The following is a 27,879-nucleotide window of genomic DNA, read 5'->3' as shown; positions in this document are numbered from 1 at the left end:
GTGATGAAAGAGAATGACGAGTTGGACTTTATTAAAATTAAAAGCATTTGTGCTTCAAGGGACACCATCAAGAAAGTGATGAGACAACTCATAGAACGGGAAAATATATATCTGCAAATCATTACATCTTACAAGGGACTTGTATCCAGAATATACAGAAAATGACTACAACTTTAAAACTAAAAGATAAATAAACCTATCTGAAAATGATCAAAGGACTGGAATAAATATTTTCTCCAAAAAAAAGACATAAAAATGGCCAATAGGGCCTCCCTGGTGGCGCAGTGGTTGAGAGTCCGCCTGCCGATGCAGGGGATACAGGTTCGTGCCCCGGTCTGGGAGGATCCCATATGCCGCGGAGCGGCTGGGCCCGTGAGCCATGGCTGCTGAGCCTGTGCATCCGGAGCCTGTGCTCCGCAACGGGAGAGGCCACAACAGTGAGAGGCCCGCGTACCACAAAAAAAAAAAAAAAAAAAAAAAAAAAAAAAGGCCAATAAGTACATGAAAAGATGCTCAACATCATTAGTCATTAGGGAAATGCAAATCAAAACCATAATGAGATACAACTTCACATACACTAGGATGGCTATCATCAAAAAGACAGACAATAACAAGTGTTGGTGAGGATGTGGAGAAATTGGAACCCTCATACATTGCTGGTGGTACAGTCTCCTGGAAAAACAGTCTAGAAGTTCCTCAAAATGTTAAACTTAGAATAAGTACCATATGAGCCAGCAATTTCACTCCTAGGTATATATTCAAGAGAACTGGAAACACAAGGAACTTGTTCACAAGGTTTTGGCTGAAACCCAACTCAGCCAAAAATAAAACAAATTTATTTATTTATTTATTTATTTATTAAAAAAAAAAAAAAGACTTCAAACCAGGGTGTACTGGGGTCATTTTCTGAATTATAATAGTGAAAGAAAAGAATTCTTTAAAAAGATGCATTTAATCTATAAAGCAAAAGAAACCAAAATGATCTCAAAGATCTCTTCTGTAGCACAAAATAGGAAACAGCAGAGTGTGGGAGTTAAGAACATTGTCTTTGGAATCCTTCATTTAACAGATGTTTGTGAAGCACCTGTGACGTGCAAGACCCTGGCTTAGATAGCAGAGAAACAGTGACACATAGGGTCCTACTCCTAGGGATATTTCATTCTCATGTAGGAAGACATCATAAGCAAATAAGATCACTTGAGGTAGTGATGAGTTTTCTGAAGAAAATTAAATGAATATAGAGATGAGAAAGTGATTGAAAGTGTAGCTTTAAATACAGTGGTCATGGAGGACTCATTTGATGACCCTGTATTATCTTTATAATTGTAAATTTTTAAAAAGATATATATATATATATTTTTTTTTATTGTGAAGACATATTTACTCTCATGCAGTTATTTAATAACCGATGTGAGTTAAAAGCTCCTTCAGTATCTCCAAGGTGAGCAGAAAGGTGCATTACCCAGTGCAGGCTACCCTCCTCACTTAAGGGCATTCTTCTCTGGGGAGGTGGGAATGAAAATGGGCATAGCATTTTAGTTGCTCAACATTATTTACTGTTTACGAAGCCAGGTAAATTACATATAAGTAGACTCCAAACATTCTACTAACACCACAACTAAGCAGCAGAGTATCAAAATGATTAAACCTTAAGCAACTATAGAAGAGTCAAAAAATCTACAGGCAAGATTCAAAAAACTTATAAAGCAGAAGGGCAATAAACTTCTGATAGGCAGTAAACTTAACTCACAGAACTTTCTTTTTTTTTTTTTTTTTAAATATTTCACTAAGTATTTTTTTTTTTTTTTTTTTTTTTATTTTTGCGGTACGTGGGCCTCTCACTGCTGTGGCCTCTCCCGTTGCGGAGCACAGGCTCCGGACGTGCAGGCTCAGCAGCCATGGCTCACGGGCCCAGCCGCTCCACGGCATGTGGGATCTTCCCGGACCGGGGCACGAACTCGCGTCCCCTGCATCGGCAGGCGGACTCTCAACCACTGCGCCATCAGGGAAGCCCCACAGAACTTTCTTATCCTTCCTTATTCTCTCAGCTGTATGTAACTCCATGAAGTAGGCTTTGTAAATGTGTTCCAACTCCTCCCAGTCAGAGGCTTTGCCTTATTCCTAACATTGCATGTTAGAGACTTATTATTTTGATAGATTGGACTTTAAAAAAAAATTTTTAAAGAAGTGTCTTGGAGTATAGTTGATTAAAGATATAATCTTTAGGGACTTCCCTGGTGGTGCAGTGGTTAAGACTCTGTGCTCCCAATGCAGGGGGCTGGGGGTTCAATCCCTGGTCAGGGTACTAGATCCCACATGCATGCTACAACTAAGAGTTCACATGCCACAACTAAGGAGCCTGCATGCCACATCTAAGGAGCCAGTGAGCGGCAAATAAGGAGCCCACGAGCCAAAACTAAGGAGCCCGCCTGCTGCAACTAAGACCCAGAGCAACCAGATAAATAAATAAATAAATAAATAAATAAATTCAAAAAGATACATTCTTTAAAAAGAATTTTTTAAATTAATTAATTTATTTATTATTTTTGGTTGCATTGGATCTTCATTGCTGCGTGCAGGCTTTCTCTAGTTGTAGCAAGCGGGGGCTACTCTTTGTTGCGGTGCATGGGCTTCTCATTGCAGTGGTTTCTCTTCTTGTGGAGCACGAGCTCTAGGTGCGTGGGCTTCAGTAGTTGTGGCATGTGGGCTCAGCAGTTGTGGCTCACGGGCTCTAGAGCACAGGCTCAGTAGTTGTGGTGCACGGGCTTAGTTGCTCCACGGCGTGTGGGATCTTCCCAGACCAGGGCTCGAACCCATGTATCCTGCACTGGCAGGTGGATTCTTAACCACTGCGCCACCAGGGAAACCCAAAAAGATATATTCTTTAAAATAAACTCTGTCAGTACAATTCCGATCCTAGGGATGTAGAATAAAATTATAAAATATGTGAAAAGAAGATTGCATTTTTACCCAGAAATAAACTGCAAATTAAAAATAACTCACTGGGCTTCCCTGGTGGCGCAGTGGTTGGGAATCCCCCTGCCGATGCAGGGGACACGGGTTCGAGCCCTGGTCTGGGAAAATGCCACATGCCGCGGAGAAACTAGGCCCGTGAGCCACAACTACTGAGCCTGTGCGTCTGGAGCCTGTGCTCCAGAACGGGAGAGGCCACGACAGTAAGAGGCCCGTGCACCGCGATGAAGAGTGGCCCCCGCTCACCGCAACTGGAGAAAGCCCTCGCACAGAGGGGAAGACCCAACACAGCAAAAATAAATAAATAAATAAATAAAAATAGTTTATCAGAAAAAAAATAACTCACTAAACACAACACTGTAAACAACTATACTTCAATAATTAATTAATTAAAATAAAAATAACTCACAATCTTTACAATTATTCACTCCTATATAAAGTTTCCCCAAAAAACCTATTTATCCTTAGTATTTTACCCATAGCATGAATTTATTTATGACTGAAACTAAGCTATTGAAGCTTTAGGTCTGAAGTAAGTCAATATCCTAAGAATCTCATGAAATGAAATACGGCTAAACCATTTAAATAAAACAAAATGGTACAAAATTATTTACCCGCCACACACAAGAATACACAATCAAAGACACATTTTGACAAAATCTCATATAGCTTCTGCTACCAGTCAGTCAGGGCACGCACAACTAATGTAAAAATAACACTGTCTAGAACACTCTTATTTTAGTTAACAGATACTTTATCCTAAGAAAAAGAAAGAATAAAAGAAATAAGCAAATAAACAAGTATACAGAAAATGTAACAGGAGAGAAGCCCCAGGTTCACTTGCATATGCATCCCAGGCTCCTTAGTTATCACAATGTGTAAAATCAGATGTAAAATAGGTATGATGTGGAGTAAGGTATACAAGACCATCTAACAAAACAGCTCTCTCAACTTGAGTAAAACAATATAAGTTATCCTCTTCTGTTGTTTTCTCACCTGAGAATGAAGAAAAAAAGCATGATCATCTCTAGTACAGATATTTATATAACATTCTATCCATAACTTTTCAGAAACTTACTATACATCAGCCATGGAAAAAAAAGATACAGAACTAGATAAAAGTTTAAGGCATCAAGAGTCCACTAACCTTAACCCGTTGAACAGTTGCTTAGATTTATCCAGAAGGTAACAAAAATCTGTAACTGTTTTCCTCTCTCCCTGTGGGATGTCATCTTCAGCTCCTCCAGAGGACATGATTTCTTTAAGAGCAAATTCAGTCCTGTAAGAAAACATATGTCTATTTACCAAGTAGGTGAAAATAAAAAGAGAAACAGACCTTAGTTATATCATCTGATAGCATTTTTTTAATGATAGAGACATCTTCTGATTACCATCAAATCATCAAAATAATTTAAGTATAAGATGGTGTGGAAGGGGCTTCCCTCGTGGTGCAGTGGTTGAGAGTCTGCCTGCCGATGCAGGGGACATGGGTTCATGCCCCGGTCCGGGAAGATCCCACATGCCGCGGAGCGGCTGGGCCCGTGAGCCGTGGCTGCTGAGCCTGCGCGTCCGGAGCCTGTGCCCCGCAACGGGAGAGGCCACAGCAGTGAGAGGCCTGCGTACCGCAAAAAAAAAAGATGATACAAAGAAAAGGACATATTTTGTTGTGGGTTAAATTGTGTCCCCCGGCAAAAAAAAAAAAAAAAAAAAAAGATACGTTGAACTCCTTACCCCTTGTACTGTCAATGTAAACTTATTTGGAAATACGGTGTTTGCAGATATAATTAAGATGTAAATTAACATGAGGTCATATTGGAATAGAGTGAGCCCTTAATCCAATATGACTGGTATCCTTACAAGCTGAGGAAAAAAGACACAGAGACAGACACCCACAGAGAGGAGAATGCCATGTGAAGACACAGACACAGAGGGAAGAGAGCCAAATGAAGAAAAAGACAGAGATTGGAATTATGTAGCTACAAGCCAAGGAACCGCCAGAAGCTAGACAAGAGGCATGGAACAGATCCTCCCTCTGAGCTTTAAAAAAGGAACCAATTCTGCCAATACCCTGACTTTGGATTTATGGCCTCCTGCAGTATGAGAGCACAAATTTCTCTTGTTGTAAACAACCCAGTTTGTGGTAATTTATTACAGCAGCCCTAGGACACCAATCCATATGTGATACAGTCCTAACACAGATTACAAAATAGGCACAGGAGCATAAGAGCACTGAATGCACACAACTGCTCAAAGACTTGTTCTGCTAAGTACAGAGCATCTGGCAAATTATTGACCTGGTTTGTTGACAATTTCTTTTTAAAGGAAGTCTTGACAAAAGCAACGAGAAACTGCTACTCTAGACTGAATTCTAAGTAAATGGTGGGCAATACAAAAGCATGAAAGAAATCTATGCAGAGTCACAACAGCAGCAGAAAGGGCCTCAGAATAAGACAGAAGAAGCATTTCTGTTCCAAACACTTTCTAGTTTTGTGACTGTAAACAAAAAACTATAGCTAACACTGAGTTGCACATTTTTTTTTTTTTTTTTAATTTTATTTATTTTTGGCTGCATTGGGTCTTCATTGCTGTGCACGGGCTTTCTCTAGTTGCCGCGAGCGGGGGCTGCTCTTGGTTGTGGTGCGCGGGCTTCTCATTGCGGTGGCCTCTCCTGCTGCGGAGCACGGGCTCTAGGCACGTGGGCTTCAGTAGTTGTGGTATGTGGGCTCAGTAGTTGTGGCTCACAGGCTCTAGAGCGCAGGCTCGGTAGTTGTGGTGCACGGGCCTAGTTCCTCCGCGGCATGCGGGATCCTCCCGGACCAGGGCTCGAACCCGTGTTCCCTGCATTGGCAGGCGGACTCCTAACCACTACGCCACCAGGGAAGCCCCGAGTTGCACATTTTTAATGCACAAAAACAAGCAATTTACACTTGTTCTGCTACCTCAGATAACTGCTGTGAAGACAGGTGTGAAAGAAGTCTGAACACTATATAATGTATAATACCACCATCATTATTATTCTGCAGTTTAGTGATGTTTCAAAAAGATAGGGAACAACCCGGTGATTAGACCTAAAAGGGAAATAGGTCGAGAAAAGAATGGAAGTACACAGAAATGAAACCAAAGTATAATAAAAAAGATTTATTCTGACAAAGTAGAGAAGATAGTTATAGAAATCACATGGTAGGAAAGAGACATTTTCTTATGCATTCAGATTTTTTAAGACAGGTAAAAGAGATGGAATGGCTATATAATTAAGCATCAGCATTAGAGAGTCTCACATGTTTTCTCAGCTATAAAAATGGAATATTAATAATAGCTTCCTCATAAAGCTGTTGGACAATAAAATGAACTAATGGATATAAAATTGCCCTGTAAATTATAGTGTAGTTTAAAATTATTAGTTGTAAAATTGTTATAAATGCATTCAAAACAGAGCATTAAAAAAAACAGCATAAATTGAAAATAGCAAGTACAAAACAATGTTGAATGTGTGCGTATGTGGGGGGTGATTATGACGGTTTTGCTATATTCAATAAAAAAGGAACAAGAAGCTACTGCTTCAGATGGCATTCCTATAATAGGATCCAAATAGAGTGCAAAGCATCTTCACGTATCAAAGAGAGCAGAAAAATATCCTGAATTATGTACAAATTATTTTCTGAAAACAAGTTTTCTGACTTACTCCAACATGCAATTGCAGTTAAGTTTCAAGCTATAATAACAATTCTAAGAAAAATGCATAGGTACCAAACTGCTCATGGTTCAATACAGAAAGAGACTGAATGAACTGAGGGCAAAGAGAGGTTAAGAAAAAAAAGCCAAAAGAGCGAAGGCGTGGAGCAGAGGTGATAATACAGACATATAGCCAGAAGGCCATTTGTAAGATATTGTCCAGGAGACTATACAGATATCATTTTGCCTACCAAATGTGGAGAAACAGAAGTGTTTACCTAATACATCCGCATATGCAAATTCCAGTACTTATTCAACTGAGACATAGCACACAGCCTAAAAGAAAGGAAAGGAAGCCTGTCACTCAGTCAGCCATCTAAAAAGAACAACTATCAGGACTTCCCTGGTGGTGCAGTGGTTAGGAGTCCACCTGCCAATGCAGGACACGGGTTCGATCCCTGGTCTGGAAGGATCCCACATGCCGTGGAGCAACTAAGCCCGTGTGCCATGACTGCTGAGCCTGCCCTCTAGAGCCTGCAAGCCACGACTACTGAACCCTCGTGCCACAGCTACTGAGGCCCGCATGCCTGGAGCTCGTGCTTCACAATGGGAGAAGCCACCGCGATGAGAAGCCTGCACACTGCAATGAAGAGCAGCCCCCCCCCGCTCGCCGCAACTAGCCCACGCACAGCAATGAAGACCCAACGCAGCCAAAAATAAATAAATAAAATAAATAAATTTTAAAAAATAAAATGAAAAGAACAACTATCAACAAGATACATGCAAAGACTATTTATGAAGCTAATGGGGCAGGAAACACAAAACTATGCAAAATGAAAGAAAGTAACAAATATTTATACCCTGGAGAATGATGCGAGGAAACATGACTTGAAGCAGCCTGGGGCTAATAAATCATAAACACCGTTTTGGGTGGAAAACCCATAGAGGCAGCAGTCAAATACTATGTAGATCAATTTAAAGGGCCATTTACTCACAACACAAAAACTCGAGAGGGAACAAGATGTTCAGGCAAGAGTCTCAATCAGCTACCACGACACTACTCCCATTCAGTAGGTAAAGAAGCGCAGGCCACACAGATTTTTCTTTTTTTTTTATTGGAGTATAGTTGCTTTACAATGCAGAATTTTCCTTCTTAATCACATACAAAGATAGCAGCAGCAGCAGCCAAAGGTCACATAGACAATACGCTAAACAGGTACTATGGGGACTTCCCTGGTGGTCGAGTGGGTAAGACTGTGCTCCCAATGCAGGGGGCCCAGGTTTAATCCCTGGTCAGGAAACTAGATCCTGCATGCCGCAACTAAGAAGGTTGCATGCCGCAATTAAGAAACCCGCATACCGCAACTAAGAGTCCACAGGCCGCAACAAAGAAGCCTGCATGCCACAACTAAGAGTCCGCGTGCTGCAATGAAGAAGTCCGCATGCCACAACTAAAGATCCCTCATGCCGGAACGAAGATCCCGCATGCTGCAAAGAAGACCCAGTGTAGCCTAAATAAATAAATAAATAATAAATGAGCAAAAAAGAAAAACAGGTACTATGCAAATCATTTGAGGCCACCCAAACCCAACATCTCAGCATACTCTGAGAGAAGGTTGTTAGTCATGCAAATGTTAGTTAGGTCATACCTGATTTGTATTAAGAAGAATTAAAAGGGCTTCCCTGGTGGCACAGTGGTTAAGAAGCTGCCTGACAATGTGGGGGACACAGGTTCAAGCCCTGGTCTGGGAAGATACCACATGCTGTGGAGCAACTAAGCCTGTGCACCACAACTGCTGAGCCTGCGCTGAAGCCCAAGTGCCACAACTACTGAAGCCCACGTGCCGCAACTACTGAGCCCATGTGCTGCAATTACTGAAGCCCGTGTGCCTAGAGCCCACGCTCTGCAACAAGAGAAGCCACCACAATGAGAAGCCCGCACACCACAACGAAGAGTAGCCCCTGCTCACCACAACTAAAGAAAGCCCACACGCAGCAATCAAGACCCAACGCAGCCAAAAATTAATTAATTAAAAAAAAGAACTAGTGACTTCGCTGGTGGTGCAGTGGTGAAGAGTCCGCCTGCCAATGCAGGGGACACAGGTTCGAGCTCTGGTCTGGGAAGATACCACATGCTGTGGAACAACTAAGCCCATGCGCCACAACTACTGAACCCGCGTGCCACAACTACTGAAGCCCGTGCTCCTACAGCCTGTGTTCCACAACAAGAGAAGCCACTGTAATGAGAAGCCCGCGCAATGCAACAAAGTGTAGCCCCCCACTCACTGCAACTAGAGAAAGCCTGCGTACAACAACGAAGACCCAACGCAGCCAATAAATAAATAATTTTTTTAAAAAACTAAAAAAAAAAAGATAGTTGTGATTTATACTGTAACAATTTTGCTTTCCTAAATTGCATTTTTAATCTGCAATAAGCTGGAAGCAGAAGTAAAAAATTAATAAACTTTTCAACAAAAGAGAAAGTTATTGTTTCTTTTAGCAATAACTGATTGGAGATATATATATATATATATATATATATATATATGTTACAACTTTATTGAGATATGATTTATATACCAGGCAATTTACCTATTTAAGAGTACAAGTCAGTGATTTTTAATATATTCCTAAGTTTTGCAACCATCACCACATTCAACTTTAGAAATTTTCATCACCCCCCAAAGAAACCCCAGATTCATTAGCAGTCATATCCCCATTTTGCCCCCAAATCTTTTCCCTCCAACCCTGGGCAACTTCTAGTCTACTTCTGGTCTCTATGCATTTAACTTCTGGATATTTCATGTAAATGGAATCATACAATATGTGACCTTTTCTGACTGGCTTCTTCATTTAGCATAATATTTTCAAGGGTCATCTACATTGTAGCATATATCAGTACTTCATTCTTTTTTATGGCTGGATAATATTCCATTATACAGGTATACCATATTTTGTTAATCCAATCATCAGCTGATGGACATTTGTACTGATTTCACTTTTTACCTATTATGAATAATGCCACTATGAACATTTGTATACAAGTTTTTGTGTGGCCATGTTTTCATTTCCTTTGGGTATACACCAACCAGTAAAATTGCTGGGTCATACAGTAACTCTGTGCTTAAACTTTTGAGGAACTAACAGACTGTTCTCCAAGATGGGTGCACCATTTTATAATTGCAGCATGCATGAGGGATCCTACTTCTCCATATCCTTGCCAACACTGTCTTTTTCATTCTAGCCACTCCACTGGGTGTGAAGTAGTATCTCACTGTGGTTTTGATTTGCATTTCCCTGATGGCTAGTAATGTTGAGTATCCTTCCATGTGCTTATTGGTCCTTTATATATCTTCTTTGAAGAAATGACTACTCAGATCCTTTGCCTATTTTAGGGGTTATTTGTTTTTGCTATTATTGAGTTGTAAGAGTTCATTTATTTATTCTAGATATAAGTACCTTACCAGAGACTTCCCTGGTGGTCAAGTGGTTAAGACTCCATGCTCCCAATGAAGGGGGCTGGGGCTCAATCCCTGGTCAGGGAACCAGATCCCGCATGCCACAACTAAGAGCCTGCATGCCGCAACAAAGATCACACATGCAGCACCAAACATCCCGCATGTTGCAACTTAAGACCTGGTGCAGTCAAATAAATAAATAAATATTTTAAAATAAATAAATAAATAAGTACCTTACCAGGTATATGATTTGCAAATATATTCTCCCTTTTTCTGGTTTGTCTCATCACTTTCTTAGGTAGATTATATTCCTATTTTTTCTTTTGTCATTTTAACCTAATTTTTATAAAAATAATGTATACAGAATTAGCAATTCAACAGTACCCAAAAACACTTAAATGAAAAGCAGCAGCCCACTGTCTCACCCTTCCTCCACCAGCTCCATACCACCAGCAACAACAACTTTCAACTCTTCTGGCTGATTCACCTGGTAGTTTCCCTACATAAGCCTACATAAGAAGCATTTCTTGCAATTGCTCGATTCATCCATTTTTGACATTACAGATTTTCTAAAATGACAAATAAGGAATTAGTTCTCTTATACTTCTAGAACCCCTCCCAATATTGTTATATCATTATTTGGGGTTAAATCAGTGAATCTTTAAATTATATACCTTCCAGTTAAATCAATAATTAATGTTTAAATAATGAACGCTTTTATAACTTCATTATATGGCATCAAATAGGGTATTAAGAGAGAGGGAAGATCAGCATATAATTGAGAAAGATCCTCAGACATCTTTAACTGATAGTAGGCTGCACTTCTTTTAAATCCTATTTGTCATTTCTTTTTTTTTTTTTTGCAGTACACGGGCCTCTCACTGTTGTGGCCTCTCCCGTTATGAACACAGGCTCCGGACGCACAGGCTCAGAGGCCATGGCTCACGGGCCTAGCCGCTCCGCGGCATGTGGGATCCTCCCGGACCGGGGCACGAACCCATGTCCCCTGCATTGGCAGGCGGACTCTCAACCACTGCACCACCAGGGAAGCCCCCTATTTGTCATTTCTTAAATAATTTTTCACAGTTGTTAGTTAAATGTTATACTGTTTAACCTAATTTCAGAAAGAGAGTCTCTTCATATAAAAAAATGCCTTTACCTACCTCAATTACTCATTAGTTGAGGGAAACCATATTCTTTGGGTCTGTGCATGACACAATTATTCTGTGGACATGGTGACAACTACAGAAGTTATAAGATGGTGCTTAAGAAATTCTAGTAAGCGTCCAAATCTATATGTGTTAGCAAACATGTGCTGGTGACTTTTAATATAATGGTATTTCATGGAACATGGGGAGAAAGATGTGGGAAACAAAGTCAAGAGCGCGTCCCAGTTATTAACACACAGTTTTCATGCAAGATTCAATCACAAAAGCAGGAATCAGATCCCTTCCCTTTGTGAAGGGAATAAGTGCACACCACTTATTAACAAAGCACACAAATTACTCCTTGAATTATAATGATAAACAAAATGACATGCAAATTATAAAAGGTACCTTGATTGCCTACATACAACCAGAAAACAGCTTAAAATATGGGATTACTTGTCTAGAGGAAAGTTACCAAGAAGAGAAATCACCCCTTAACAACCCGGACTTGTGGTCACTTGCAGCTGAAGGAAGAGAGGGGCAGGAGGCAGGAGAAATCCAACTCCCAGCAGCCAGAAACTACGCCAGGCACTTTATATACCCATTTCATCTTCACACCTCTCTAAGGCAGGCACTATTACCAGCATTTAGAGATGAAAAAAGAGGTTCAAATAAGTTATTTATCCAAAGTTACACAATTGGAAAAGTACTCCAAAGTCATGCTCAAAGGACCCTCACAGTCAGCACCCTTGTATGAGAATGCAAAGATTACAAAATCGCGTTGTCTGATCTCATTATCCCAGGGCTTCAAATCCTGTGGGCCCTGTCTCCCCTTCCCTTAAAACATAGCTTAGAGCATTTTTAAGGCTTTTCCCCCCAGTAACTGGAAATCAAATCACTCTTTAAAAAAAAACTTACAAAACCCAAAAGAATCACTACAACAAGTATTTTTAAAGAGACTTTGGTTATCAGATCATCCCGTTAAGGAATGAGTCCAACTACTAGATATTTGACTTCAGGCATGTTATTGAACTTTTCTAAGCTTTGAGATTTCTTCAACTCCAAAATGGGGATTATAATATTTACCCTTCATATAGCTATTATGATGATTCAATTAGACAATATTCGTAACACTATAGTCCAGAAAGTGCTATAGTCAGTAATATTAAAACTGGTATACGAGTCTATCAATCACAGTACAAACAGTCCAGTGGTCATTCACTTGACAAACACTGAGAGCCCCCTATACGCAAGGTATTTTTTAGGTGCTGGAGTACAACAGTGAACAAAACAGGCAGAATCCCTGCTTTCACAGAGTGTACTTTGTAGTGGAGAGAAAAAAAGATAAAAAGATAAAATAAATATAATGTTCCAAGTGCTAAGAAGTACTATGAAGAAAACATGGCAGAGAGTGTGATTGGGGGTAATATTTTAGTCAGAGTAGGTGAGGCGACCTCTGAGAAGGTAACACTGGAGGGGTGACCTGAATGGAGTGACAGAGTGAGCCAAGTAAGGATCAGGGAGGCTCAGGTTCCAGGTGGAGGGAACAAGTACAAGGTGCTGAGGCAGGAATGTACTTGGTAGACTGACGAACAGCAAGAGGTTCTGTCTATAAGTACAACAATGAAAAAGAAACCCAGAAAAACCCAGCTCCTCATAAACAAATATAAACAGGATTCATGGCTGTTGCTTTTTGAGCACTACATAAAAGAGGCAGACGCATAGCACGGGGAGATCAGCTCGGTGCTTTGTGACCACCTAGACGGGTGGGATAGGGAGGGTGGGAGGGAGGGAGACGCAAGAGGGAAGAGATATGGGGATATATGTATATGTATAGCTGATTCACTTTGTTATAAAGCAGAAACTAACACACCATTGTAAAGCAATTATACTCCAGTAAAGATGTTAAATAAATAAGTAAAAATAAAAGAGGCAGAGCAAGAGACTAAAATCCAGACACTCATTTCCCAAGCCCAGCAACCTGGTGGGGGTTGAACCTGCCCGTAGCAGGTATGCATTTTTCTGAATGACCCATCTAGCCAGAGACACTGCCTTGGTCTGATTTGCACACAGGTTCCAGGTAAGCCCCTGCAGCTCCTATAAGACTTCCATTTCAGTAGAATTTATTGGATCTACAATCATCAAAGTGGTGTTAATATGCCTGTCAACTGAGAATTGGAAATAAACTAATTATGTTGAACTAGATTCTATAATGACATTCATTAACAAAGAGTTATAATGTGAGATAATAACAACTTTCATTGTTCTTCTTGATCTTGATAAAATGTTTTAATCTAGTAAGTTAAAATATGGCTGTGTGATATACACTGAATCTGGACTCTGAAGACCCAAGTACAAGTCTCAATTGTGCCATTTTCTCCAAAGTCATTCAGCTGACGGTTTAACCTAACTTCGGTTTCCTCACTTGTAAAGTGAGGAAATTCTATTCAAATGTAATCATTTTCTTATTAAGACATCAAGTAAAAAAGCAAATGCAATTATAAATATTATAATAAAAGGAGACAATGGTTTTATCAAGGAAAAAGATCTTGTGTATATCAATTGACGTTAAACTAAAAATCAAATAAATAACACCCGGCTTCCACATTAAAAAAAATAAAATTCTTTGCTGCTGAGGAGTTCCATCTGTTCCTGCTGCTTATAACCCACCTAGAGGGTGAAAATGTGCCATGATGATGATGATGTCATAAAAACAGAGCAACACCGCTGACTGAGGATTTCTCATGAGAGGACCAAGCGTCAAATTGATCAGAGTCCTCTCATCTGGGCTGATCAAAAATCTTAATCTTCTGCAGCCCTCTACTCTTGGCAAACTTCAGGTCTGTCCTTAGCACAAGGAGGCAGCTATTTTTTAGCCAATAGAAGTCATTAAACTGACTTAAGTGTCTCCACCTTCTCAAAATGTTCCTGGAGCAACCCTGTCAGAAACTGTTTTTCTCCAAACTCTAAATTACTCTCATTTAGCTCAGCTGCCATATATCAGTCATTCATGTACATTCACCATGCTCTTACTAAACTGTAAGTTACTTGAAAGCGGTAGCTGTCTGAAATCTCCTTCCTCAAAGCACCTTGTACAAGGGCTCTGAATATTGTTCCCAGACAACTCCAGAAGATGAATTGATCAAAGGTAGTGAAAAAGTCTGTGTGTACCCGCCATATGGCAGGCCCTGTTCTGGGTGCTGGAGAATTTTTTTTTTTAATATTTATTTATTTGGCTGCACCAGGTCTTAGTTGTGGCATGCAGGCTCTAGTTCCCTGACCAGGGATGGAACCCAGGCCCCCTGCACTGGGAGCACAGAGGGAAGTCCCTGTGTGTGTGTGTGTGTGCATTTAAGATACCAAAGATGACCAGAAGTAAAGAAAAGTGACTGTGGCAGGGACTTGAGAATCTGCAAAATCTGGAGATTTTCATCACCTGAGCATCTAGGGATGCCAAATAACTGGCATCTAGAAAATGAAAAAAGGTAAATGTTCACCCTTCTGAGAAAGAAGTCTATAATAGATTGGCATAGTGGTGCATGAAGAGCCTATACTATAAGTGTCTTGTGAAGACAAGGAAATCCCTCAAAATCCCAAAGCCTTCACCAGACTTCCGATCTAAAAATATGCAGATTGGGACTTTCTTGGTGGCACATTGGTTAAGAATCTGCCTGCCAATGCAGGGGACACGAGTTCAAGCCCTGGTCTGGGAAGATCCCACATGCCGCGAAGCAACTGAGCCTGTGCTCCACAACTACTGAGCCTGTGCTCTAGAGCCTGCGAGCCACAACTACTGAGCCTGTGTGCCACAACTACTGACGCCCCTGCACCTAGAGCCCGTGCTGCGCAACAAAGAGAAGCCACTGCAATGAGAAGCCTGTGCACTGCAATGAAGAGTAGCCCCCACTCGCTGCATCTAGAGAAAGCCCGCGTGCAGCAACGAAGACCCAAAGCAGCCAAAAATAAATGAATAAAAAATGAATAAAAATAAATAAAAATTAAAAATATGCAGATCAATTATCAGGAGACTGACTTCTGATATCAGCATGTGTTCTACAAAGATATGTTTGGGACCAGCACAGAGGCGACATAGCAGAGTGGTTAAGGACACTGCCTGCACTCAAATCCTGGCTCTGCTACAAACTACTCAAATAGAGCTGTGTGGTACCCGCCAAGTTATTTAACCTCTTTGTGCCCCAACTTCTCCATATGTAAAATGTGGATGAAATAGGATCTGCCTCTTCGGGATGTCATGAAGTTTAAATGAGAATGTATGTAAAGTGTTCAGAAGAGAGCCAGGCACACATTAAATGTCATTATCGTAGGATTACCATTTAATTTACCATCTAAACTGGGACAATTTGGTGAATAACAAGAGACATTATTAATAATGACATCAAGACACTGCAAAATCTTAGACTGCATCAGGCAAACCAGACATATGGTCACCCTATGAGTCAGTGTTCAAAGAAACCTAGTGAGTGTGACCAGAGAATTCCCTGCTTCACCTCTTTACATGCAGGCCACCCACAGATGCAAATACCAAAGGTTAACAAGTGAATTACATTCATCTGCATGCAAATGTGTTGGCACTAAATGAGCATACTTAGTTTTTCCTGTAAATGGCTTCAATTGTAATACACCAATCAATATCAGCACAATCCCTCAAGATCAATGACAAGCATCCAACAAATACTGAGGACATGGTAACGGTAACAAGCAGAAAGGTCACCTTGCTTGTTAGGTAAGGTTAAGTTGTAAGGTAAGACTTGCTCCTAGCCCTCAAGAAGGTAACCATCAGTTAAATGATTCCTGCAGGTAGTTTCCTCCAATCATTCCCCAGAGGCCACCGCTATAGCAAATTCACCAAAGCAGGAAGGAATCTCAGAGAAATACTGAAAAAGATGAAAAGGCGACTTGAAAAATGAACACAGTAAAAAAGAGAAATAAAGTACTTCATTATTTTACATGGCACTGCCAAAGAGTTTAAGACATTCTTCAAAGAAAAAACAAAATTTGCAAAAAGCATTTGTGACAGCTTTTGTTTTGGCCTATGCAGCATCCATTTCCCTTTCTTTGCAGAATTAATGCTCTTCTGTTACATGCAATCTCATTAGAAACAAAAAATTCAACTTGGAAGAAAACATAATTCAAGAGAGGGAAAAAGAAGAAGGAGAGAAAATGAATCAGGGAAATTGTGTGTGATACTGGCTCAAAAAGAGTTCTCATGTTTTAGAGACAGGTACTGAAACATTTACAGATGAAATGATGTGACGTCTGGGATTTGCTTCAGAATACTCAGGGTCTGGGGAGGGGGTGTGGATTTGGATGAAATGAGACTGGCTATGAATTCGTGATTGTTGAAGCTAAATGGTAAGTACATTGGGGGATAATTATTCTACTTGATTTTCTCTAAGTTTAAAATTTTTCATAGGAAAAAAATTTAGTTCATATACAGTATGGTCTTAACTTTATAAAAGCATTTCTCTATTCTTCTGTATATATGCATGGAAAGATATTGGGGATAATGTTAATTAATAATTAACATTAATTAATATTATTTAACATATATGTTAAATAATCATTAACATCTAGTGTTAATGATTTCTGCGTGGTGAGATCTGGGATAGTTTCATTACTTTCATCCTTGAATTTTCTACATTGTGTGAACCTCAAAACAGTAACTGTGCATTACTTCCCCAAACATAATGGAGTGATATGTCTTAAATCAAAAGCCTAAAATCAAATATGACAACAAATATGTTAACATTGGTTAAATTTGGTGTGAATATGAATAATTATTTTCTATTTGTATTTTCTGTATTATTATTATTATTTTTAATATTTATTTATTTATTTAGACTGCTAGGGGTCTTAGTTGCAGCGTGCGGGATCTTTAGTTTTGGCATGCGGGATCTAGTTCCCTGAATAGGGATCAAACCTGGGCCCCCTGCATTGGGAGCACAGGTCCAGCAGGGAAGTCCCTTCTGTATTATTTTTAATTTAAACATTAATCAAGTACTTGTGAAGATTCTCTAACATAGGTTTCTCAACCTTACCACTAACATTTGGGGCCAAATAATTCTTTGTTGTGTGTGGCTGTCTTGTGCACTATAGAGTGTCTAGCTGCATCCCTGGCCTCTACCCACTGGATACAAGTAGTACCACTACCAGCCTACTTGTCGTGACAATTAAAAACACCTGCAGGGGGCTTCCCTGGTGGCGCAGTGGTTGAGAGTCTGCCTGCTCGATGCAGGGGACGCGGGTTCGTGCCCCGGTCTGGGAGGATCCCACATGCCACGGAGGGGCTGGGCCCGTGAGCCATGGCCGCTGAGCCTGCGCATCCGGAGCCTGTGCTCTGCAACGGGAGAGGCCACAACGGTGAGAGGCCCGTGTACCAAAAAACAAACAAACAAACAAAAAAACAAAAAACACCTGCAGGGACTTTCCCGGTGGTCCAGTGGCTAAGGCTCCGTGCTCCCAATGCAGAGGGCCCAGGTTCGATCCCTGGTCAGGGAACTAGATCCCACATGCTGCAACTAAGAGTTTGTATGCCGCAACAAAGACTGAAGATCCTGTGTGCCACAACTAAGACCTGGGACAGCCAAATAATTAAATAAATAAATTTAAAAAATAAAAAAAAATAAAAAAATAAAAACACCTGCAGATATTACCAAATGTGCCCTGGGAGGTAAAATCACCCCTAGCTAAGAACCACTGCTCTAACATAACATATATCTTATCCAAAGCATTCTCAATTCTGCAAAACACAGATTCCCCAATCCTTAAGTATATCCTGCACATCTAAAAATAATTTTCAACATTATATCACTTTCTCTCTTATTCTTAATGCAGTTACAACTCTACTTGTAGTTCAGACTACCTCAAGTAGATTAACCAATTTTGCTGCTACATGTTTAATGATTCAATAAAAATTATACTATTTATGACACTTACTTAGTTCCAAAGCCTGAAACTAAAAACCTTAGGCTATATATAGTACTATAACCTTCAAAAATATGGGGAAAAAGCATTAAAAGGTTACATAATCCAATCTTCTTAAAATGTACTACTCAACCTTTGGTCAAACTAAACAGTCCCCAAACTAGCCCCAAAGCAGAGTAACTCACACAAAGATGAATGATCAAAGGATAATACAACTATCATCTAGCCTCTTACTACTCAAATGAGATCTGCAGACCAGAAACATCAGCATCACAGAGAGCTCATCAGAAATGTAGCATCTCAGGCTCCATCTCAGACCTACTCAATCAGAATCTGCATTTTAACAAGCTCTCCTGGTGATGTCCAGGCACATTAAGTTTGAGAAGCAGTGAGCTAGCTTTATACAAACTTGCTCGAAGCTGAAGTTTAGAGGGCTATATTCTTGTAATATACAGAACAAGTTTCTTATACTTAAGGAGATGAAAGAAAAACTGTATAATTACAAAAAAGCCACAGGGTCAAAGAAAAGTTAATGTAATCCACCTCTACCACCCCCCCAAAAAAAAAACTGTCTCTAATCTTATGAAATCAATCTCAAGGACGACACAAATGCCTTATTTTAAAATCAAGCTGGGAAATCCAAATAGTTATCTATAATGGATCCTCCCCATTAAGAAAGAATTTAATTAACTCTCCCTGTAAAGAGTAAAACTAGTCTGAATAGAATAAAGCTATGTTTCCTAAACCTGGCTGATTATCCAGGAATTAAAAAAAATTTTTATTTATTTATTTGGCTGCATCGGGTCTTAGTTGCGGCACGCGGGATCTTCATTGCCATGTGCGGGATCTTCATTGCAGCATGCGTGATCTTTAGTTGTGGCATGCGGGCTCTAGTTCCCTGACCAGGGATAGAACCCAGGGCCCCTGCATTGAGAGCACGGAGTCTTAACCAGTGGACCACCAGGGAAGTCCCTGGGTTTTTTTTTTAAGTAAAGATTTCTGAGACCTACTTCCAGATATTATGATTCAAGAGGGCTGGGATTCTTTTTTTTTTTTTTTTTTTAACTATTTGAGTCATTTCTGATGATTAGTTCCATTTAAAAATCACTGTTTTAAGAGGATTAAAAAAAAGGATACTGTTTTCTTTCTCATTACATTTTTTAATAATGGATATGCATTTGGCCTATTTCAAATAACCAGTATACAATAAAAGACTTAAAAAAAGGGACTAATGAGTCCTGGAGAAAAAAGTTTAGATGAAAGTGAGATTATGTGGTGTCAATTAACCACACCTAGAAAAAGGTTGGTCAGTCTAGTTAGCAATAGTGTAGTGCCCTGGAAGAAAGGAATCATTTCTGAGTGTCTAGACTTGAACTCACTTCTAGAATGACTAAAACTTGCAACCCCCTTTAGCACCACACTATACGTAGAGAAGCTTAGAAAATTTTTCTTAATGAATTAAGGATGTTATAAAATATCTGCTAGATTAGTTACACTGCCCTGTGCAAGATAAGATTGCATCAAGGCCCCTAGATAGGTCTGGAGTCTGAGAAAGAAAAAGAAGGAAGAGAAATAGGAAAAGAGGAGGGAGAGGAAGAGAAAGACAAAAAGGAGAAAGATGATGAAAAAGAATTTTTCCTCAAAAAAGAATTTCAGTAGCAACCTAGTGGGCTATTTCATGAATCTGTCCATTTCTTATCCGTTCTAATGTCACTATCCTAATCTAAGTCAACATCATTTATACTGGAGTCTCACGACTGGTTCTCCCCACTTCTACTACTAAACCCCTTACTTCATTCTTGATGTAGGAGCCAGTGTAATCTTTTTTTTTTTTCTTTTTGCGGTACGCGGGCCTCTCGCCGCTGTGGCCTCTTGCGTTGCGGAGCACAGGCTCCGGACGCTCAGGCTCAGCAGCCATGGCTCACGGGCCCAGCTGCTCCACGGCATGTGGGATCTTCCCGGACCAGGGCACGAACCCGTGTCCCCTGCATCAGCAGGCGGACTCTCAACCACTGTGCCACCAGGGAAGCCCCAGAGTAATCTTTTTAAAGCTCCTTGAGATTGAGCCAGTGACTCAAGACATGGTAAGTTCAGGGACTTCTCTGGTGGTCCAGTGGGTAACACTTCGTGCTCCCAGTGCAGGGGGGAGGGGTTAGATCCCTGGTCAGGGAACTAGAGCCCGCGTGCCACAACTCAGACTTGGTGCAGCCAAAATAAATAAATAAATACGTACTAATAAATAAATACATACATAAATATTTTTTTTAAAGTTTGTTCCCTTTAAAAAAAAAGGTACGTTCAGAAGTCATTCCTGCAATAGATGCAATAGCAGGGCTCAGAAGGGGCAACAACAGTGTCTGTCTTAGTGCACTTGGGCTGCTATTAAAAATTATCACAGGGCTTCCCTGGTGGCGCAGTGGTTGAGAGTCCGCCTGCTGATGCAGGGGACACGGGTTCGTGCCCCGGTCCGGGAAGATCCCACATGCTGCAGAGCGGCTGGACCCGTGAGCCATGGCCGCTGGGCCTGCACGTCCGGAGCCTGTGCTCCGCAACGGGAGAGGCCACAACAGTGAGAGGCCCGTGTACCGCAAAAAAAAAAAAAAATTATCACAGACTGGATGGCTCATAAACAACAGAAATTTATTTCTCACAGCTCTGGAGGCTTGAAGTCTGAGACCAGGTCGCTAGCATGGTTGGGTGAGGACTCTCTTCCAGGGTGCACACTTCTCGTGATATCATCACACAGTGCAAAGGGGCTGAGGGATCTCTCTGCTGCCTCTTTTATAAGGCACTAACCCGTGAGCTTCCACTCTCATGATTTAAGCACCTCCCAAAGGCCCCATCTACTCTGGGGGTTAGGATTTGAACGTACGTATTTTAGGGGAACACACTCATACTCTTAACAGTACCCTTAACCACACAGCGCTAACCACGGTCTTCAGGTGGTATGACTTTGGCAGTAATTCCAGGCCTTCTGATTCCTTTGTTCCTGCCTGTTTTTTGAACCAGATTCTCCAGTCTTTCCATCAGTGCTATGAGGTACTTGACAGTCTTCCAATAAATTCCTTTGCTGTTTAAGTTGGCTGGAATTAGGACCTGTAATTCTCAACCAAGACCCTTTCCTGGAACAATGCCATGCCTTTTTCCTTTTTTTTTTTTTAAATGACCTGTCACTAAGTTTAGCCTTCCAAAAATGGGTAGAATTAAAAATTTTATTCTCTTTATTCTAATAACTTTCAATACATCAATACTTAAATATGTAAATATATTTAGATACATATAAAATTCAAATTAAAAATCAGGATGTTCTTCCTTAGAGTCTTGTGATTTAAGGAGGCAGGAAGAAGAAAAAGGATTGTATGAACTGTATGTGTATTGTTAGTCTCTCTAACTCCTATGTGAAATTTGGTGCTTCCAAGGAATATCCTTTACTTATTGGCAAAAAAATATGCTGGATATTTCAGAAGGATATGTGGCTTAAAATATATCTGCATTTCAAAGAAGAGATTACAGATGCTTCATGAACCTTCAAGAATTAAATAACAGTCAACAAGCAATAGAAATTTCAATATTTCAATACCAACATTTAAGAATATAAACATATTCGGAACATAACTGAAAATATAACAATAAAAATGATCTCTTACTGGATGTTAAACCTGGATTAAAAGAGACTTACTAAAGCAGCGTAACATTTATTTACCGTGAAATGATTATACTAGTGTACAAAATCAAACATAAACCTTCAAGAGATAAACTCTTTTGAATGACAAGATTGTTTTAAACTCATTTGGCACTGTTCAATGTTATACACCAGAAAAAATTTGGCGGGCCAATAACCCATAACATTATAATTGACAAAGACGAGGCATGGCAGTGAGATACAGTTATACTGCTTGTAAATTAAGAAATGGAGGGCTTCCCTGGTGGCACAGTGGTTGAGAGTCCACTTGCCAAGGCAGGGGACATGGATTCGTGCCCCGGTCCGGGAAGATCCCACATGCCGCGGAGCGGCTGGGCCCGTGAGCCATAGCCGCTGAGCCTGTGCTTCGCAACGGGAGAGGCCACAACAGTGAGAGGCCCGCGTACCGGAAAAAAAAAAAAAAAAAAAGAAATGGAAAGGGTAGGGGAGAGATGGATTGGGAGTTTGGGAGTAGCAGATGCAAACCATTATATATATGCATAACTGAATCAATTGTTGTACACCAGAAACTAACACAACATTGTAAATCAACTTTACTTCAATTAAAAAAAAATTTTTTTTTAAAGAAATGGAGGAGGTAGATGTGGGAGAGAACTTCTTTGGTGGTGTTTTTCCTATTTGTTACTGAAAAGGAAACCTCCGATCTAGTTATTAAACTTTCAGTCTGTCTGAGGTAATAGCTATTATGCCAAAAGCAATTACAAAGACTAGAAGTGGAGATCTGAGGTTTTGTTGTTGTTTTAGCTGAAGTAAGATAATTCCTGGGTTTGTGTGCATGTGTTCTTATCCCTTAATCAGTAAGTACATTTACAATTTCAAAACTCTCACTCTCTTTTCCCATTTCTTCTCTATTGGAAAATCACAGATTAAGAAAAACCATTACCCTAAATGTCTCCAATATTACTTTTGACGCAAACATTTTTAGACAATTTTTAAAAACAGATTGAGTAAATAATGAACATGGGAAAATTACATGCCTGTTAGTAAGGGGTGTTAAATTTATATTAATCACTGGTACAACAAATGAATGTATGTTTTGTTTAGTGTAACTGTCTCATTGGAACAGTATGTGTAGTTTAAAACCAGTCTCTGCTAACCTTTTTAAAGCTCTATAAAAACCATCAGCAAAGCCCTTGACTGCTAAATATTCTAATGTGAGATTTGTTTTGTTTTGTTTTGTTTTACTGTGGCCATACATAACATAAAATTTACCATTTTAACCATTTTTACGTACACAATTCAGTGTCATGAAGTACTTTCACACTGCTGTGCAACCATCACCACCATTCACGTTCAGAACTTTTTCATCTTCAGATCTGAAACTCTGTACCCACTGAACAACTCTCTATCCCTCTTCCCCCAACCTCTGGCAACCACCATTCTACATTGTCTCTATGAATCTGACTAATCTAAGTACCTCAGATAAGTGGAATCACACAATCTTTTTTTTCACTTAGCATAATGTCCTTTTGTGTCTGGCTTATTTCACTTAGCATAATGTCTTCAAGGTTCATCCATGTTGTAGCATGTGTCAGAATTTCATCCCTATGACAGCTGAATAATACTCCATTATATGTACATACCACATTTTGTTTATCCATTCATCCGTGGATGGACACTTGGGTTGTTACCACCTTTTGGCTATTGTGAATAATGTGGCTATGAACACCGGTGTACACGTATCTGTTCAAGTCCCTGCTTTCATCCTTTGGGTATATACACAAAAGTGGAATTATTAGATCGTGTAGTAATTCTATGTCTAAATCTTTGGGGAACCACCACACTCTAATGTAAGATGTTAAAAGCACAATTATCAGTGTATTCTACAGACCTATGAGAAGTAGCTCTTATTTTTTTGTGTTGATTGTTCACATTGCCTACATTTACCTTAAAATTGTAACTTGTAACACATTTGTCAGAAGTGGCCCAGGATTTCACATTTGAAAGGGGGGGGGATAGTAATAATAGCAGCTATCATTTATCGATAGATTCTGAGCTAAGATGAATACACAGTACCAGCCAGCCAATAAATTAAAGTACAATCTTTTCCTAAACATATTTCTCAGAAGGTAAACAGTTGTTATAACAGGGGTTGGGGGGAGTCACTCAGTCAAACAGTTTAGATTTTCTCCTGAGGATTTTTCAGACTTTAATACGTCCTGTGACTTTCTAAGAGGTGATATGTCAAGCTGTTATTCAAATTTTTGCCTTTTGTTCAAGATCATGTTGCAGAAATGTTGTGATCTAGGGCAAGGTTCTCAACTGCAGCACTCTTAGCATTTGGGCCCAGATCATTCTTTCTTTTTTTTTTTTTTTTTTTTTTGCAGTACGCAGGCCTCTCACTGTTGTGGCCTCTCCCGTTGCGGAGCACAGGCTCCGGACGCGCAGGCTCAGTGGCCACGGCTCACGGGCCCAGCTGCTATGCGGCATGTGGGATCTCCCGGACCGGGGCACGAACCCGTGTCCCCTGCATCGGCAGGCGGACTCTCAACCACTGCACCACCAGGGAAGCCCCAGATCATTCTCTGATGGGGGAGACTGTCCTGTACGCTGCAGCAGGCCAACAGCATGCCTCTCCTCTGTACACTAGATGCCAGTAGCACATTCCCCAACTTAGGACAATCAAAAATGTCTCCAGACATGGCCAAATGTCCCTTGGGAGGCAAAATCGTCCTCAGTTGAGGGCCACTGGTCTGTTATTATCTCAATAAGTTCACTGTTCATTTCCCCACTTAAATAGAGACCCTCCTGCCTCAAACTTAGGTGTTATCCTCCTTTCTGCCTTTTCTACTGAAGAACAGCGGTTCCTCTCAGCCTCCACCCGTGCACTGTATCCCGTTCCCACTTGTCTCACGCCACGACCTGCCCGGCAATTATTCTCTGGACAGTATGTTTAATTTCTCCCTCAGACTCCAAACATGCTCATTTTTTTCTTTCCTAAACAAAACAAACAAACCCAAACCCTTTCTCCTGCCCCTTAAGTTCTCTCTCTCTTTATCTGTACAAATTTTCATAAGGATCCATCTTATACTCATGGCCTCCACTTCCACTTTTTTACTTTTACTACTTTTATACATTTACTTCTCTACCCAAGAAAATCTGGGTCTATGGACATTTTTCTATTCTCTCTAAGATCCTACCTGCCCAGTTCAGTGGTCTCCTCAGGGTCCTTCCATTACCTCACAACACAGGGTGTTTTAAAATATTTTTGAATGAACTTCTGAAGAAAATATTTGACCTGGTGAGCAACCTACCTCTTGAATTCCCTGACATTATTCTCTTGGTTCTCTTTTCACCTTATTGATGGCTTTCTCTATTTCTGTTTCTTCTGCATCCCCTAAATACAAGTACTCCTTTGGGGATGGTTTTTCAGTACTCTTCTCAACGATTTCCATGACTCCAAATACCCCTAGGAATTCCCTGTTCATCTCTGCCCCCATATTAAACGCTGAGCTCTAAATTAAGACTTTTTTTTTTACCATCAAGGTGGCATAATTTTGAATAAAGGGAACCAAAAGCAATATTACCATAAACAATAACTCCCACCAAGCAATGCCTTCTGCACGCAGGCACTGAAGAAAGTGTTTTGCAAAAATACATGTTAACTCACTTAATTTACTCTTCTGCAGCCCTATGAAGTCGGCTTCCTATCCCAACATTATAAATGAGGTTATAATCTCCAAGAGGTTAAGGAACTTTCTCACACAGCTAGTAAGTTGTAAATATAGGATTGGAACTACATTTTTTTTTTTTTTTTTTTTTTTTTGGAACTACATTTTTACTTCAAAGCCAATTTTCTTAATCAAGTGTATTGTTTCTTCTTATCTTCTAAAATTCTCCTCAAAATTCAATTCTCTTAGCTCTTCTTGATTTCCACAGAACTACAGGATAATTTAAAGTCAACACTGGAAACTGTACACTCTTGGCCTCTGTATCAAAGAAAACATTATTTTTCTAAGAATCCTAGGGCTAAAAGAAAGTCTGCATTATATAATTCATCTCCAAGCCTGTAGGCAGAATTGTATCTAAACCATTCGAGACAGATGGGTATCTTCTATTTTTAATGACATCTACCAAAGGAGATTCTCGCCTACTAAATTTAGATTGTGAGCCAAAGGAAGGAAGTGTATCTAATTTTATGCTCCATATAGCTACACCTTCACATACAATTGGCAATATATATCCTAATAGGATTACTACCCCAAGTAGAAATGAACACAAAATCTACAATCAAATACTAAGGCCAGCCACTAGAAAGGGATTCAGCTAGTCTCTTCAAGTTGACAAGAGAACAAAATCATTCTAGTCCAAAGTATGAAAGAGCTGACATCATATTCTTCCTATTATATTAAAACCCACCTAGCAGAGTAACTGGAAAAATGACAAAGGAGTTTCTAGTATGAGGTATACCTGTTACATGGCTGTAACTAGTTACAAACAGTTAACTCCAAATCTTAATGGAGAAGAGTCATGAATGCATCTTAACTGAGTAACAATTTAAGATTTATAGTTCTATCCTTGCCAACACTTCCTCTAGGCATCAGGCTTGAGGATCCAAACACTTAACAATCGCCCCAAAGATTTCAGTCTAATTCTGCCTGTCAGGTCATCTTCTTTGCCAGCTCTCAACACATCAAAGGAAAAACAAACAAAACAAAAATTTCACAAAAGCTGCAAAATGAAGCGATTTGTTGCAGTGTACTTTACTTAGTAATTCTTTGCAGGGAAAGCAAGGGAAAAAAATTCTTTGCACTGTTTGTTACAGCAGAAAGCTAAAATCACTTTAGGATAGTTATCTCAAAGAAGCTACTGGCTAGCGCCAAAACAAAAGTTTAATTGGCCCTTAAGTCAAATACTTTCCCAAATTAACCATCTGAGCATGCTTCTTCACAAAGTTGGGAGGGCTTTAGCATTACTTAAAATAACATAACCCCATGGGTCAAATCGTACTGTAAAATTAAGTTCATCTTTTTTTTAATGATTAAAGGAAATTTAAAGTGGATAATCACATGAGTATAAGTTTTGACTTCCATTATCATATTAAAATCTAGTACCGACTAGCAATAAATGAAAGATGATAAACCCAGGGAAATGTTTATATAAATTACAACAGTAGTGTTGGTACAATTCCAAAAATCCAGGTCATAGCTAAACCATTTTTTAAAACAAACATTCAGGGACTTCCGTGGTGGCTCAGTGGTTAAGAATCCCCCTGCCAATGAAGGGGACACGTGTTCGAGCCCTAGTCCGGGAAGATCCCACACACCACAGAGCAGCTAAGCCCGTGCTCCACAATTACTGAGCCTGCGCTCTAGAGCCCACGCGCCACAACTACTGAGCCCGCATGCCACAACTACTGAAGCCTGCATGCCTAGAGCCCGTGCTCCATAAGAGAAGCCACCACAATGAGAAGCCCACGCACCGCAACAGAGTAGCCCCCACTCGCTGCATCTAGAGAAAGCCCGTGCACAGCAAGGCAGACCCAACACAGCCAAAAATAAATTTTTTAAGAAAAGAGCAGACTGCTCCATCTCCTATAAAAAAAAAAAAAGAATTCATCAGAAATAGCAAATGTCAAAGATAAAAATACTGACCTGACCAATCAGCAAGTCACCAAATATCTTTCTGAAAGTAATTCAAGATGCTTCCCAGAAGACAGCATCTATTTCTATCTAAGTAATAATGAGGTAGTACGTTTGCAACCCAAACAATTCTTTCTCCCATTTGTTTAGTGAATAATTTGACAACAAATTGGAATTCAGGTACAAGGTTTTATTTTGTCACATTCTAATTTTGTAATCACTGTTTTAACCCACCTACGTAAAAACCTGTTACAAGCACAAAATATATATTTCAAACTAAGAACCATCTTCAATGTAAATCAAAATGGCCTACTCCAAAAAAGTCTAAACAAAAATGCTACCTTACATTTGGCCGTACAGCAGCAACTGCATATTGCCAAGTTTTATTTGGTGTCTGC

At 40.0% G+C, this 27,879-nt stretch overlaps 1 protein-coding gene across 7 annotated transcripts in view; it reads right to left on the bottom strand.

Moving 5' to 3' along the window:
• Nucleotides 1–27,879, bottom strand: part of SCAI (suppressor of cancer cell invasion) — a 115,882-nt gene that overhangs the window by 58,406 nt on the left and 29,597 nt on the right. For 5 of the 7 annotated variants that reach the window (XR_014016004.1, XM_081236139.1, XM_081236140.1 and 2 more), the window contains one exon: nucleotides 4,121–4,252. Coding sequence is in view for 6 of the 7 variants with exons in the window: in XM_081236139.1 (XP_081092265.1) it covers nucleotides 4,121–4,252 (132 nt within the window). In the remaining variant the exon portion in view is untranslated. Of the gene's footprint in view, nucleotides 1–4,120; nucleotides 4,253–6,923; nucleotides 8,096–15,983; nucleotides 16,052–27,879 lie in introns of those variants that run through there. The other 2 variants (XM_081236144.1, XM_081236142.1) reach the window with 2 other exon arrangements.

The sequence above is a fragment of the Mesoplodon bidens genome (assembly GCF_964165515.1).
Source record: "Mesoplodon bidens genome assembly, chromosome: 6".
In the NCBI taxonomy this organism is placed as follows: Eukaryota; Metazoa; Chordata; class Mammalia; order Artiodactyla; family Ziphiidae; genus Mesoplodon; species Mesoplodon bidens.
The sequence above is the reverse complement of the archived record's forward strand: the minus strand, read 5'-3'. Positions and strand labels throughout refer to the sequence as shown.